Below are 16,519 nucleotides of genomic sequence, written 5' to 3' on the forward strand. Positions count from 1 at the left end.
TTTTTTTCAAGCATTTTTATGAGCATGCATGAAAAAAACGCAGCGTTTTTATGCGTTTGTATGCGTTTTTAGTGCGTTTTTACCGCGTTTGCGTTTTTTTCCAACATTAGGTGGCCCCTCACACTAACCCAAACCATGACTTTACTAACCCTAACCCTGACCCTAACCCTTAACCAAACCATACTTAACCCTAACCCAAACTAACCCTAACCCTGACCCTAACCCTGACCCTAACCCTGACCCTAACCCTTAACCAAACCATACTTAACCCTAACCCTGACCCTAACCCTAACCCTGACCCTAACCCTTAACCAAACCATACTTAACCCTAACCCAAACCCTAAACCCTAACTAACCCTAACCCTTAACCAAACCATACTTAACCCTAACCCTGACCCTAATTCTAACCCTAACCCTGACCCTAACCCTTAACCAAACCATACTTAACCCTAACCCAAACCCTAACTAACCCTAACCCTAATCCTGACCCTAACCCTTAACCAAACCATACTTAACCCTAACCCAAACCCTAAACCCTAACCCTGACCCTAACCCTTAACCAAACCATACTTAACCCTAACCCTGACCCTAATTCTAACCCTAACCCTAACCCTTAACCAAACCATACTTAACCCTAACCCAAACCCTAACTAACCCTAACCCTGACCCTAACCCTTAACCAAACCATACTTAACCCTAACCCTAATTCTAACCCTAACCCTGACCCTAACCCTTAACCAAACCATACTTAACCCTAACCCTGACCCTAACCCCAACCCTAACCCTGACCCTAAACCCCTTTAACTAACCCTAACTCTAACCCAAACCCCTAAATTCCATGGTTAACAAAAAAAAATGCATGTGCAAAAAAACGCATACATAAGCATGTCAATGCGCACATATGCGCACCCATAGGCTATAATGGCCATTTTTAGCGCAAAACGTGCGCATACGTGCACATGCGCTTTTTTGCAGGGCCAAAAAATGCAACATGCTGCGTCTGGAAAATACCAACGCACACCCCAAAAAAACGCAGCGCATGAAAATCGCATACGTGCGCATGCCAGCGCGCAGGTATGCGCACCCATGTTAAATATAGGGGAAAAAACGCATGCGCACGTATGCGTTTTTTTCCAGCGCAAAAAAACGCAAATGTGAAACCAGCCTTACACAGTAAAATATCAGTATTTGCAGATGATACAAAACTATGTAAGGTAGTTAACACAAAGGAGGACAGTTTGCAACTACAGACAGATTTGAGTAAATTGGAGAATTGGGCTGAAAAATGGCAAATGAGGTTTAACACAGATAAGTGTAAGGTTATGCACATGGGAAGGAGAAACAGATGCTATAATTACTTACTAAATGGGAAACTGCTGGGGAAATCAGACATGGAAAAAGACTTAGGCATCTTAGTCAATAAGAAGCTAAATTGGAGTGCCCAGTGTCAGGCAGCTGCCACCAAAGCAAATAGGGTCATGGGATGCAATAGAAGAGGTCTGGGGACATGAGATGAAAACATAATTCTCCCTCTGTACAACTCACTCGTCAGACCACACTTGGAGTATTGTGTGCAATTTTGGACGCCGGTGCTCAAGAAAGACATTACTGAACATGAAAGGGTTCAATGGCGGGCTACTAAAATGATAAATGGAGTTGGTTCACTACAATACCCAGAAAGGTTATCAAAATTAGGTCTATTTACTCTAGAAAAGAGAAGACTTAGGGGAGACTTAATATATATGTACAAGTATATCAGAGGGCAATACAGAGATCTCTCCAATGAACTGTTTGTACCAAGGACTGTGACAAGAACAAGGGGGCATTCTCTTCATTTGGAGGAAAGACAATTTCTGCACCAGCATAGAAGAGGGTTCTTCACGGTAAGAGCAGTGAGGCTCTGGAATTCTCTTCCTGAGGAAGTGGTGATGGCCAACTCACTGAATGAATTTAAGAAAGGAATGGATGCTTTTCTTGTAACAGTATAGAAGGTTGCGAATAACAGAATATTATCGGTAGATGGTTGACCCAGCTTAGGGGAAGGAATTTTTTTCCCTATGGAGAAAATTGGCTTCTACTCTGTGGGTTTTTTGCCTTCTCCAGGATCAACAATGCAGAACAGCTGCACTAAAAATAGGCTGAACTAGATGGACAGAAGGTCTTCCTTCAGCCTTCAAAACTATGTTACATCTCTCCTGGTGCAGCCCTGTGTCCTTCCGTCTCTCCTAATACACTCCCTGTCTTCCTCGGCTCTCCTGGTACACCCGAATACACTCCTGTCTCTACTGGTACACCTCTGTGACTCCCCTATCTGTCCTGGTACACCCCAGTACAACCAAGTCTAAAAATAGGCTGAACTAGTTGGACATAAGGTCTTCCTTCAGCCTTCAAAACTATGTTACATCTCTCCTAGTACACCCCCGTGTCTCCCCGTCTCTCCTGGTACTCTCCTGCATTTCCCAGTATCTGCTGGTACACCCCGTCTCTCCTGAAACACTCCTGGGTCTCCCTCGTCTCTCCTGGTACACCCGTGTCTCCCACATCTTGACTGTACACCCCAATACACTCCCCTCTTTCCTGGTACACCCCTGTCTCCCTTGGTACATCACTCTGTCTCTCTTGTCTCTCCTAGTACACCCCTGTGTCTCTTCCATCTCTCCTGTTACTCCTGTCTCTCCTGGTATACCCACCCTTGTCTCACTTGTCTAACCTGATTTACCTCTGTGTCTCCCTTGTCTCATCTGGTACACACCTGTGTCTCCCCCGTCTCTCCTGGTAAACCTGTGTCTCCCTAGTCTCTTCTACAGCACCCCTGTGTCTTCTCAATCTCTTGTGGTAAACCCTCGGTGTTTCCTCCGTCTCTCCTGGTACACACCTGTGTCTCCCCAGTCTCCTAGTAAATTCCTGTGTCTCTCTTGGCACACACACAGCTCTCCTGGTACACCCCTGTATCTCCCCATCTCTCCTAATATCCTAATACACTCCTGTGTCTGTCTCCCTTGGCTCTCCTGGTACACCCGAATACACTCCTGTCTCTACTGGTACACCTCTGTGTCTCCCCTATCTGTCCTGGTACACCCCTGTCTCTCCTGGTACACCCGTGTCTTTCCTGGTACACCCGTGTCTCCCCCTCTCTCCTGGTACACCCCTGTCTTCCCTGGTACATCCCTGTGTCTCTGCCTGGTACACCCATCTTCCGTCTTTCCTGGTCCACCCGTGTCTCCCCTGGTACACGCCTATGTCTCTCCTGGTCTACCCGACTCCCCTGGTACACCCCTGTCTCTCCTGGTACACCCGTGTCTCTCCTGGTACACCCGTGTCTCCTCTGTTTCTCCTGGTACACCCGTCTACCCCGTCTCTTCTGGTACACCCATTTCTCTCCTAGCATACCCCTGTCCTCCCCGTCTCTTCTGGTACACCCGTGTCTCTCCTGGTAGACTCCTGTCTCCCCCGTCTCTCCTGGTACACCCGTGTCTTTCCTTGTACACACGTCTCCCCCTGTCTCTCCTGGTCCACCCGTTTCTCCTGGTACACCTCTGTGTCTCTCCTGATACACCCGTCTCCACCTTCTCTCCTGGTTACACCACTGTCTCTCCTGGTAAACCTCTGTGTTTCTCCTGGTACACCCCGTCTCTCCTGGTACAACCCCTGTCCTCCCTGTCTCTCCTGGTACTCCCGTGTTTCTCCTGGTACACCCCGTCTCTCCTGGTACACCCCTGTCCTCCCCGTCTCTCCTAGCACATCCCTGTGTCTCTCCTGGTACACCCCTGTCTCCCTGGTACTCCCCTGTGTTTCTCCTGGTACACCTCTGTGTCTGTCCTGGTACACCTCTGTGTCTCTCCTGGTACACCTCTGTCCTCCCCGTCTCTTCTGGTACACCCCTGTGTCTATCCTGGTACACTCCTGTCTCCCCGTCTCTCCTGGTACACCCGTGTCTTTCCTTGTACACACGTCTCCCCCGTCTCTCCTGGTACACCCGTTTTTTCCAGGTACACCTCTGTGTCTCTCCTGATACACACCGTCTCTCCTGGTTACACCACTGTCTCTCCTGGTACACCTCTGTGTTTCTCCTGGTACAACCCTGTCCTCCCTGTCTCTCCTGGTACTCCCCTGTGTTTCTTCTGGTACACCCCGTCTCTCCTGGTACATCTCTGTGTCTCTCCTGGTACACCTCTATCCTCCCCGTCTCTCCTGGCACACTCCTGTCTCCCCCGTCTCTCCTGGTACACCCGTGTCTTTCCTTGTACACACGTCTCCCCCCGTCTCTCCTGGTACACCCGTCTCTCCTGGTACACCTCTGTGTCTCTCCTGATACACCCCTGTCTCCACTGTCTCTCCTGGTTACACCACTGTCTCTCCTGGTACACCTCTGTGTTTCTCCTGGTACACCCCATCTCTCCTGGTACAACCCCTGTCCTCCCTGTCTTTCCTGGTACTCCCCTGTGTTTCTCCTGGTATACCCCGTCTCTCCTGGTATCTCTGTCTCTCCTGGTACACCCCTGTCCTCCCCGTCTCTCCTGGCACACCCCTGTGTCTCTCCTGGTACACCCCTGTCTCCCTGGTACTCCCCTGTGTTTCTCCTGGTACACCTCTGTGTCTGTCCTGGTACACCTCTGTGTCTCTCATGGTACAACACCTCTGTCCTCCCCGTCTCTTCTGGTACACCCGTGTCTATCCTGGTACACTCCTGTCTCTCCTGGTACACCCGTGTCTTTCCTTGTACACACGTCTCCCCCGTCTCTCCTGGTACACCCGTTTTTTCCAGGTACACCTCTGTGTCTCTCCTGATACACCCCTGTCTCCACCGTCTCTCCTGGTTACACCACTGTCTCTCCTGGTACACCTCTGTGTTTCTCCTGGTACAACCCCTGTCCTCCCTGTCTCTCCTGGTACTCCCCTGTGTTTCTTCTGGTACACCCCGTCTCTCCTGGTACATCTCTGTGTCTCTCCTGGTACACCTCTATCCTCCCGTCTCTCCTGGTACACCCCTGTCTCCCGAGTCTCTTCTAGTACACCCGTGTCTCTCCTGGCACATCCCTGTCCTCCGCGTCTCTTCTGGCACACCCGTGTCTCTCCTGGTACACCCCTATCCTCTTCGTCTCTTCTGGTACACCCCTGCGTCTCTATTGGTACACCCCTGTCTCCCCCGTCTCTCCTGGTACACCCCTGTGTCTCCCCCTTTATTCTCCTCTTTTCTTTCTTCCGATGAAATCTCGGCTTGTCTCTTGATTGACAGGTCTGGACGAGTCCATTTGCTGGAAGGGGTGGTCGTTGTGGTGCGGACGTTTTTTTCGGACAGTGGCGCGGTGTGGGGAGTTGTGGCTGCTGTGACCTCTTGCTGACCGGTTTCCTAGTATTGTCAGGTGTGGAGCAGGACCGGTACACAGTGGGGAGTGTCGGTGTGTACGTGGCCCCCCGTGCAGGCGCTGAGTGGTGCACTCCGCCTCGGGTCCTCCGCCGTCTCCCCTCTCCCCTCAGTCTCATGGTTGTCGCGGCGTCGGTCAGCTCGGGCCCCTGCATGCTGCGCTCCCGGGGCCCCCGCACTGATGTGAGCTCCGCTCCCGGCACGGCATGGCTCTGAGCGGGATCATCGTGTGCCTGCTGCTGCCCCTGACCCGGGCTGTGGAAGGTGAGAAACGGGAGGGAGCGGGACGGTGTGGGGGAGAGGAGCTGTATGTGGGGGTCATATATAGAGGAGAGGAGCTGTATCATCTATGTGGGGGGTTATATATAGGGATGAGGAGCTGTATATGGGGGTTATATATAGTGGAGAGGAGCTGTATATGGTGATTATATATATATATTTATATGGGAGAGGAGCTGTATCTATATGGGGGTTATGTATAGGGGAGTGGCGCAGTATTTGGGGGTTATATATAGGGGAAGAGGAGCTGTATATGGGATCATATATAGGGGAGAGGAGCAGTATGTGCAGGTTATATATAGGGGAAGAGGAGCTGTATATGGGATCATATATAGGGGAGAGGAACTGTATGTGGAGGTTATATATAGGGGAGAGGAGCTGTATGAGGAGGTTATATATAGGGGAAGAGGAGCTGTATATGGGATCATATATAGGGGAGAGGAGCAGTATATGGGATCATATATAGGGGAGAGGAGCAGTATGTGCAGGTTATATATAGGGGAAGAGGAGCTGTATATGGGATCATATATAGGGGAGAGGAACTGTATGTGGAGGTTATATATAGGGGAGAGGAGCTGTATGAGGAGGTTATATATAGGGGAAGAGGAGCTGTATATGGGATCATATATAGGGAGAGGAGCTTTATGTGGAGGTTATATATAGGGGAGAGGAGCTGTATGTGGGATCATATATAGGGAAGAGGAACTGTATATGGAATCATATAGGGGAGAGGAGCTGCATATGGGGTCATATATAGGGGAGAGGAGCTGTATATGGGGTCATATATAGGGGAGAGGAGCTGTATATGAGATCATATATAGGGGAGAGGAGCTGTATATGAGCTCATATATAGGGGAGAGGAGCTGTATATGGGATCATATATAGGGGAGAGGAGCTTTATGTGGAGGTTATATATAGGAGAAGAGGAGCAGTATATGGGATCATATATAGGGAAGAGGAACTGTATATGGGATCATATATAGGGAGAGGAGCTTTATGTGGAGGTTATATATAGGGGAGAGGAGCTGTATGTGGGATCATATATAGGGAAGAGGAACTGTATATGGAATCATATAGGGGAGAGGAGCTGCATATGGGGTCATATATAGGGGAGAGGAGCTGTATATGGGGTCATATATAGGGGAGAGGAGCTGTATATGAGATCATATATAGGGGAGAGGAGCTGTATATGAGATCATATATAGGGGAGAGGAGCTGTATATGGGATCATATATAGGGGAGAGGAGCTTTATGTGGAGGTTATATATAGGAGAAGAGGAGCTGTATATGGGATCATATATAGGGAAGAGGAACTGTATATGGAATCATATAGGGGAGAGGAGCTGTATATGGGGTCATATATAGGGGAGAGGAGCTGTATATGAGATCATATATAGGGGAGAGGAGCTGTATATGGGATCATATATAGGGGAGAGGAGCTTTATGTGGGATCATATATAGGTGAGAGGAGCTGTATATGGGATCATATATAGGAGAGAGGAGCTGTATATGGGGATCATATATAGGAGAGAGGAGCTGTATATGGGGATTATATATAGGGGAGAGGAGCTGTATGTGGGGATTATATATAGGCGAGAGGAGCTGTATATGGGGATTATATATAGGGAAGAGGAACTGTATATGGGATCATATACAGGGGAGAGGAGCTGTATGTGGAGGTTATATATAGGGGAGAGGAGCTGTATGTGGAGGTTATATATATTGGGAGAGGAGCTGTATATGGGATCATATATAGGGGAGAGGAGCTGTATATGGGGATTATATATAGGGAGAGGAGCTGTATATGGGGATTATATATAGGGGAGAGGAGCTGTATATGGGATTATATATAGGGAGAGGAGCTGTATATGGGATCATATATAGGGAGAGGAGCTGTATATGGGATCATATATAGGGGAAATGAGCTGTATATGGGATCATATATAGGAGAGAGGAGCTGTATATGGGGATTATATATAGGGGAGAGGAGCTGTATATGGGGATTATATATAGGGGAGAGGAGCTGTATGTGGGGATTATATATGGGCGAGAGGAGCTGTATATGGGGATTATAGGGGAGAGGAGCTGTATGTGGGGGTTATATAGGGGAGAGGAGCTGTATGTGGTGATTATATATAGGGGAGAGGAGCTGTATAGAGGAGCTGTATATGCGGGGTTATATATAGTGGAGAGGAGCTGTATGTGGGGGTTATATTTAGTGGAGAGGAGCTGTATGTGGGGGTTATATATATATATATATATATAGTGGAGAGGAGCTGTATGTTGGGGTTATATATAGGGGAGAGGAGCTTTATGTGGGGTTATATATAGGGGAGAGGAGCTGTATATGGTATCATACAGTGCCTACAAGTAGTATTCAACCCCCTGCAGATTTAGCAGGTTTGATAAGATGCAAATAAGTTAGAGCCTTCAAACTTCACACAAGAGCAGGATTTATTAACAGATGCATAAATCTTACAAACCAAAAAGTTATGTTGCTCAGTTAAATTTTAAACATACAAGTGTGGGTCAATTATTATTCAACCCCTAGGTTTAATATTTTGTGGAATAACCCTTGTTTGCAATTACAGCTAATAATCGTCTTTTATAAGACCTGATCAGGCCGGCACAGGTCTCTGGAGTTATCTTGGCCCACTCCTCCATGCAGATCTTCTCCAAGTTATCTAGGTTCTTTGGGTGTCTCATGTGGACTTTAATCTTGAGCTCCTTCCACAAGTTTTCAATTGGGATAAGGTCAGGAGACTGACTAGGCCACTCCAACACCTTGATTTTTTGCCTCTTGAACCAGGCCTTGGTTTTCTTGGCTGTGTGCTTTGGGTCGTTGTCTTGTTGAAAGATGAAATGACGACCCATCTTAAGATCCTTGATGGAGGAGCGGAGATTCTTGGCCAAAATCTCCAGGTAGGCCGTGCTATCCATCTTCCCATGGATGCGGACCAGATGGCCAGGCCCCTTGGCTGAGAAACAGCCCCACAGCATGATGCTGCCACCACCATGCTTGACTGTAGGGATGGTATTCTTGGGGTCGTATGCAGTGCCATCCAGTCTCCAAACGTCACGTGTGTGGTTGGCACCAAAGATCTCGATCTTGGTCTCATCAGACCAAAGAACCTTGAACCAGTCTGTCTCAGAGTCCTCCAAGTGATCATGAGCAAACTGTAGACGAGCCTTGACATGACGCTTTGAAAGTAAAGGTACCTTACGGGCTCGTCTGGAACGGAGACCATTGCGGTGGAGTACGTTACTTATGGTATTGACTAAAACCAATGTCCCCACTGCCATGAGATCTTCCCGGAGCTCCTTCCTTGTTGTCCTTGGGTTAGCCTTGACTCTTCGGACAAGCCTGGCCTCGGCACGGGAGGAAACTTTCAAAGGCTGTCCAGGCCGTGGAAGGCTAACAGTAGTTCCATAAGCCTTCCACTTCCGGATGATGCTCCCAACAGTGGAGACAGGTAGGCCCAACTCCTTGGAAAGGGTTTTGTACCCCTTGCCAGCCTTGTGACCCTCCACGATCTTGTCTCTGATGGCCTTGGAATTGGGTTATGTATAGAGGAGAGGAGCTGAATGTGGGGGTTATATATAGGGGAGGGGAACTGTATGTGGGGATTATATAGGGGAGAGGAGCTGTATATTGGGGATTATATATAGGGGTTATATATAGGGAGAGGAGCTGCATATGGGATCATTTATAGGGGAGTAGCTGTATATGGGATCATATATAGGAGAGAGGAGCTGTATATGGGTCATATATAGGGGAGATGAGCTGTATATAGGATCATATATAGGAGAGAGGAGCTGTATATGGGTCATATATAGGGGAGAGGAGCTGTATATGGGGATTATATGTAGGGGAGGGGAGCTGTATGTGGGGATTATATATATATATAGGGGAGAGGAGCTGTATATGAGGATTATATATAGGTGAGAGCAGCTGTATATGGTGGTTATATATATAGGGGACAGGAGCTGTATGTGGTGGTTATATATATATAGGAGATGAGCTGTATCATCTATATGGGGTTATATATAGGGGAGTGGTGCTGTATATGGGGGTTATATATAGCGGAGAGGAGCTGTATGTGGGGATTATATATAGGGAAGAGGAGCTGTATGTGGAGATTATATATAGGGAAGAGGAGCTGTATGTGGGGATTATATATAGGGAAGAGGAGCTGTATGTGGGGATTATATATAGGGAAGAGGAGCTGTATGTGGGGATTATATATAGTGGAGAGGAGCTGTATGTGGGGGTTATATATATAGTGGAGAGGACCTGTATGTGGGAGTTATAGGGGAGAGGAGCTTTATGTGGGGTTATATATAGGGGAGAGGAGCTGTATATGGGGGTTATATAGGGGAGAGGAGCTGTATATGGGGATTATATATAGGGGAAGAGGAGCTGTATGTGGGGGTAATATATAGGGGATAGGAGCTGTATATGGGGATTATATATAGGTGTCAGGAGCTGTATATGGGGTTATATATAGGGGAGAGGAGCTGCATATGGGATCATATATAGGGGAGAGGAGCTGTATATGGGATCATATGTAGTGGAGAGGAGCTGTATATAGGATCATATATAGGAGAGAGGAGCTGTATATGGGTCATATGTAGGGGAGAGGAGCTGTATATGGGGATTATATATAGGGGAGAGGAGCTGTATATGAGGGTTTTATATATGGGAGAGGAGCTGTATGTGGGGGGTTATATATAGGGGAGAGGAGCTGTATGTGGGGATTATTTATAGGGAAGAGGAGCTGTATATGGTGGTTATATATATAGGGGACAGGAGCTGTATGGAGGTTATATATATAGGGGAGAGGAGCTGTATAATCTATATGGGGGTTATATATAGGGGAGAGGAGCTGTATGTGGTGGTTTTATACATATATATATATAGGGGAGAGGAGCTGTGTCATCTATATGGGGGTTATATATAGGGGAGAGGCGCTGTATATGGGGGTTATATGTAGGGGAGAGGAGCTGTATATGGGGGTTATATACAGGGGAGAGGAGCTGTATATGCGGGGTTATATATATTGGAGAGGAGCTGTATGTAGGGGTTATATATAGTGGTGAGGAGCTGTATGTGGGGGTTATATAGGAGAGAGGAGCTGTATATGGTGATTATATATAGGAGGGAGGAGCTGCAAAATTTTCAGTTTGTCTGATTTTTCTCTTTATAGGTATATTTTTTAGTAAAATGTAAATTGCTCTTTTATTCTATAAACTACTGACAACATGTCTTTGAATTTACAAGCACTAAATTTTGTATTTATTTTCAGAAAATGAGAAATGGTCAAAATAACAATAAAATGCAGTGCTTGCAGACCTCAGATAATGAAAACAAGTTCATAATCATTTATAAACCACAGCACTAATGTTTTACCTCAGGAAGAGTTCAGAAATCAATATTTTGTGGAAAAACCATGATGTTTAATCACAGCTTTCATGCGTCTTGGCATGTTTTCCACCAGTCTGTCACACTGCTTTTGGGTGACCTTTATGCCACTCAGGTTTGGAGTTTGGGCTGGCCATGACAGGGATTTGATGTGGTGGTCCTTCATCCACACATTGATTGCCCTAGCTGTGTTTCATGGCGCATTGTCCTGCTGGAAAAACTAATCCTTAGAGTTGGGGAACATTGCCTGAGCACACGGAATCAACTGTGTTTCCAGGATAACCTTGTATGCGGCTTGATTCATACGTCCTTCGCAAAGATTAACCTGCCCAATTCCAGCCTTGCTGAAGCATCCCCAGATCATCACCGATCCTCCACCAAGTTTCACAGTGGGTGCAAGACACTGTAGCTTGTACGCCTCTCCAGGTCTCCGTCTAACCATTAGACGACCAGGTGTTGGGCAAAGCTGAACTATGTCCGGGAAGTATTTCGCTGTGTTCCGGGGCATAGTTCACTGGCGCATGCGCACTAATGCTTTTCGGCTTTGCCCGCAGTTGGGCAAAGCATAGTGCGCGTGTACGAGTTCAGTTGCAATGCGCACGCGCGTAATATGGAGGCCAAGTATGGAAATTCCCAGAAATATTGCGGACAGCGGCCAAGGAGGGGTGGAGGAAAGGATACGAAACACCACCCATTGGACCGGACCCAGGTCATTTAAATACCGCGCCAAAAAGAGGTGCCACATTCCCTTTAAATAAGATTTGGTTCACCTAATCAGAAGCACATTAAGTAGAATGAGGTGTACTCTGGTTGGAATTCAACTGACACTGGAATGGAATGGCTGTCAGACATGTAGAGAAGCTGATTTTTATAAAACTGCAGTGGTCCCTTAATTTTTGCTGGAGCTGTATAGGGGAAGAGTAGCTGTATGTGGGGGTTATATATAGGGAAAGAGCTGTATGTGGGGGTTATATTTAGGGGAGAGGAGCTGTATGTGGGGGTTATATATACGGGAGAGGAGCTGTATGTGGGGGTTATATATAGGGAAAGAGGAGCTGTATGTGGGGGTTATATATAGGGGAAGAGTAGCTGTATGTGGGGGTTATATATAGGGAAAGAGGAGCTGTATATGGGGGTTATATTTAGGGGAGAGGAGAGCTGTATGTGGGGGTTATATATAGAGGAGAGGAGTTGTATGTGGGGGTTATACAGGGGAGAGGAGTGGTATATGAGGGGAAAGGATCTGTATATGGAGGTTATATAGGGGGAGAGGAACAGTATATGGAGTGTGTGTGTGTGTGTGTGTGTATATATATATATATATATACATATAGGGTTAGACAAAATAATGGAAACACCTGGAAACATCAACAAAAGTTAGTTTAGTGTGGTGTAGGTCCACCTTTTGCGGCGATTACAGCCTCAATTCTCCGAGGTATGGATTCATACAAGGTGTGAATTGTTTCCAAAGGAATTTTAGCCCGTTCTTCAGTTAAAACACCCTCCAGGTCTTTGAGCGACTATGGAGGCGGACATCGACGTCTAACTTGAATCTCTAAAATCGGCCATAAATGCCCAATGTTGAGGTCTGGGGATTGTGGGGGCCAGATGAGATGCTCAACTTCATTACAATGTTCCTCATGCCATGCTTTAACGATTCTAGCTGCATGAATTGGTTGCATTATCACCCTGAAAGATGGCGTTCCCCTCCGGCAACAGTGCTTGAACCATAGGATGCTCTTGGTCACCTAAATAATCGCGGCTGCTAATTCTTCCATGAAGGGATATCATTGGCCTGGTGGATCTCCACGAAATACCCCAAATCATCACAGAACTTCCACCATGTTTTATGTTTGGGAGAAGGCAGTCTGGATGGAATGCTTCTTTCGGCTGTCTCCAAACGTGCACTAGGTCGGAAAGAGGGTAAACTATGATTCGTCTGAGAACATCACATGTTTCCACTGCTCGAGGGACCAATTCTGGAGGTTTCTGCACCACTCTAAGCGCTTGGAAACATTTGTCATTGAGCAGCGGTTTTCTAATTGCAGCTCTTCCGTGGAATCCAGATTTGTGCAGCTCCCGATGAACAGTTTTCGTGGAAACTGGGTTCTGTAGGTGTTCATTGAGCTCAGCAGTGATATTCGGAGCCGTGATCTTGGGATCCTCTCAATTCGCTTTAGAGTCCGACGGTCTCTGTCAACTTCGACTTTTGGCCGGACCTGTGCTTTGCTGCAGACGTTTTTCCTTCTTTCAAACGCAGTCATCACTTTGGAGACAGTACCTCTTGACACGCCAAGCATTCAGGCACTTTCTGTTACACTAGCGCCTGCCATACAAGCACCGACAATTTGTCGTCTTTGAAAATCTGAGACGTCTGCCATTGGTATCAGGTTCTCATCTTACAATTCTGCAAAACAAACAGTTAATTTACATACACATATCACATAACACAAATAATCAACTACAAAACATTACCATATGTCACGGTTTGCATGTTTATAACATGTTCGAAGATTATGATGCCAAAACGTTAGGTGTTTCCATTATTTTGTCGAACCCCTGTATATATATATATATATATATATATATATATATATATATATATATATATATGGAGAGGAGTGGTATATTGGGTTATATATAGGTGATATGGAGAGGAGCGGTATATTGGGTTATATATAGGTGATATGGAGAGGAGCGGTATATTGGGTTATATATAGGTGGAGAGGAGACATATATGAGGTTTATGTATACGGGAGAGGAGCTGTATGTGGGAGTTATATATAGAGCAGAGGAGTTGTATGTGGGGATTATATATAGGGGAGAGGAGCTGTAAATGGATCAGGGATATACAGGGGACGGGATCATACACCAGACTTATTCTTGCTCCACTGCTGGGAGAAAGCGTCCTCTCATCTCCGGCAGGAGTTTTGGGAGCTGATTCTGATCCATCTTCAACCAAAAAGTACCAGCGAGCCTTCTCTGTAATAATCCCACCCATAGCAGCACCCACCTCATCCTCACCTGTGTCTGATGGAGACGGAGGTCTGTGTCCAGCACTGATCCGGCCTTTCCATCTGTTCTGTCCACAGACGTCTCATCTCATCAGTCCTTAAAACCCAGGAACAATCTGTATCACATATTTGTCGGCCCAGTACTGACATTTCTCTTCTGTGTCTTGCTCAGTACTGACTGGGCTCGGCCTCCTCACCTCATCCATGTCTTTGAGCACTGAGCACCTTGTACTTCTGAGTCTTGTTTAGTGGTGGTCGGGCTCAGCCTCCTCACCTCGGTCATGTCTCTGAGCACTGAGCACCTTGTACTTCTGTGTCTTGCTCACTGGTGGTTGGGCTCGGTCTCCTCACCTCGGCCGTGTCACTGTGCTCCTTGTACTTCTCTGTCTTGCTCAGTGGTGGTCCGGCTTGGCCTCCTCAGCTCGGCTCTGTCTCTGAGCATTGAGCAGCTTGTCTTCTATCTCTTGCTCAGTGGTGGTCGGGCTCAGCCTCCTCACCTTGGCAGTGTCTCTGAGCACTTAACACTTTTGAACGGCTAGTTTCACACTAGCGTATGGAGGAGCTGCGGAGGGATGCGGACCTCCTTCGTCAATCTCCACCCACGGCCGCACCTCTTCCGGTCAGCTCCGCCTCTGTCGGTATGCGGCCTGTTTACCTTATCTTTAGCATTGGGTACCTCCAACCAGGAATTAATCCACACAGCAAGAAAATGAATTAATTGTGCACATGTCTGTGTGAACTGCCGCCTAAGGCTGTGTGCACACGCTGCGGATTCCGCTGCGTTTCCGCAGCGGTTTTGGCCGCTGCGGACACGCAGCAGTTTTAGCTGCGGTGTACAGTACCATTCATTTGAATGGGAAAAAAAAAACGCTGTGCCGACGCTGCGGAAAAAACCGCTCGGATTTGCTGCGGTTTTGAATCCGCAGAAAGAATTGCATGTCAATTCTTTCTGCGGAAACCGCTGCGGGTTCCTATCTCCACCATTGTGGAGATAGTGAATCCGCAGGACCAAACCGCAGGCAAAACCGCAGATAATCCGCAGGTCTTTGGACCTGCGGATTATCTGCGGTTTTTGCAAAATCCGTGCGGATTAATCCGCAGCGGATTCCGCAGCGTGTGCACGTACCCTTAAAGTGCGTGCAGTATAAGAACTTCTCCATAGACCGGGGTGCCACTCCAAAGCAATAGGCACAACAACTTCACCAAAAAAGAAATACAAATGGCACTCACCGGTTAAAATCTTCTTTATTCTATTACTTTAAAACATCGGCATAGGGAGGATGCTCCCATCCTCCCTATGCCGATGTGAGGATGCTCCCATCCTCCCTATGCCGATGTGAAAATGCTCCCATCCTCCCTATGCCGATGTGAGGATGCTCCCATCCTCCCTATGCCGATGTGAGGATGCTCCCATCCTCCCTATGCCGATGTTTTAAAGAAATAGAATAAAGAAGATTTTAACCGGTGAGTGCCATTTGTATTTCTTTTTTGGTGAAGTTTTTTAGTATTGGGTACGCAGGCCATGCCAATGTATGCGGAAGCCTCCTCATGCTTCGTTTTGACCGTGCCGCGACCTGCGCCGAAAGCAACGAGTTGCACTTTGGTGCTTTCGCCGCACCGTCAAAACGATGCATGCGGAGGCTTCCGCATACATCGGCATGGCTTGCGTACCCAATACTAAAGATAGGGTATGCAGGCCGCATGCCGACGGAGGCGGAGCTAAACGGAGGAGGTGTGGCCGTGGGCGAAGCTTCACGGAGGAAGTCCTCATCCCTCCACAGCTCCTCCATACACTTGTGTGAAACTAGCTTACTTATGTGTCTTGCTTAGTGGTGGATGGGCTCGGCCTCCTCCCCTCGTTCTTGTCTCTGAGCACTGAACACCTTGTACATCTGTGCCTTGCTCTGTAGTGGTCGGGCTCGGCCTCCTCACCTCGGTCGTGTCTGAGCACTGAACACCTTGTACTTCTTTGTCTTGCTCAGTGGTGGTGAGACTCAGCCTCCTCTCCTTGGCCGTGTCTGAGCACTGAACACCTTGTACTTCTGTGTCTTGCTCAGTGGTGGTTTGGCTCGGCCTGCTTAGTGGTGGTTTGGCTCGACCTCCTCACCATGGCTGTGTCTTTGAGCACCTTGTACTTCTGTGTCTTGCTCAGTGGTGGTCAGGCTCAGTCTCCTCTCCTTGGCGGTGTCTGAGCACTGAACACCTCGTTCTTTTGTGTCTTGCTCAGTGGTGGGTTGCCTCAGCCTCCTCACCTCGGCTGTGTCTTTGAGCACCTTGTACTTCTGTGTCTTGCTCAGTGGTGGTCAGGCTCAGCCTCCTCTCCTTGGATGTGTCTGAGTACTGAATACCTTGAACTTCAGTGTCTTGCTCAGTGGTGGTTTGCCTCGGCCTCCTCACCTCGCCTGTGTCTTTGAGCACCTTGTAGTTCTGTGTCCTGCT

At 47.6% G+C, this 16,519-nt stretch overlaps 1 protein-coding gene across 9 annotated transcripts in view; it reads left to right on the forward strand.

The window, feature by feature from the left end:
* Positions 1 to 5,273: 5,273 nt before the first annotated feature.
* Positions 5,274 to 16,519, forward strand: part of EPHB2 (EPH receptor B2) — a 138,530-nt gene continuing 127,284 nt past the window's right edge. For 6 of the 9 annotated variants that reach the window (XM_073570096.1, XM_073570097.1, XM_073570100.1 and 3 more), the window contains exon 1: positions 5,372 to 5,629. In XM_073570096.1, coding sequence (XP_073426197.1) covers positions 5,572 to 5,629 — 58 coding nt within the window. In that variant the 5' untranslated portion in view covers positions 5,372 to 5,571. The other 3 variants (XM_073570094.1, XM_073570095.1, XM_073570099.1) reach the window with 2 other exon arrangements.

This window comes from Dendrobates tinctorius, unplaced genomic scaffold, assembly GCF_039654945.1.
Source record: "Dendrobates tinctorius isolate UK_male_01 unplaced genomic scaffold, ASM3965494v1 ptg000028l, whole genome shotgun sequence".
Taxonomy (NCBI): Eukaryota; Metazoa; Chordata; class Amphibia; order Anura; family Dendrobatidae; genus Dendrobates; species Dendrobates tinctorius.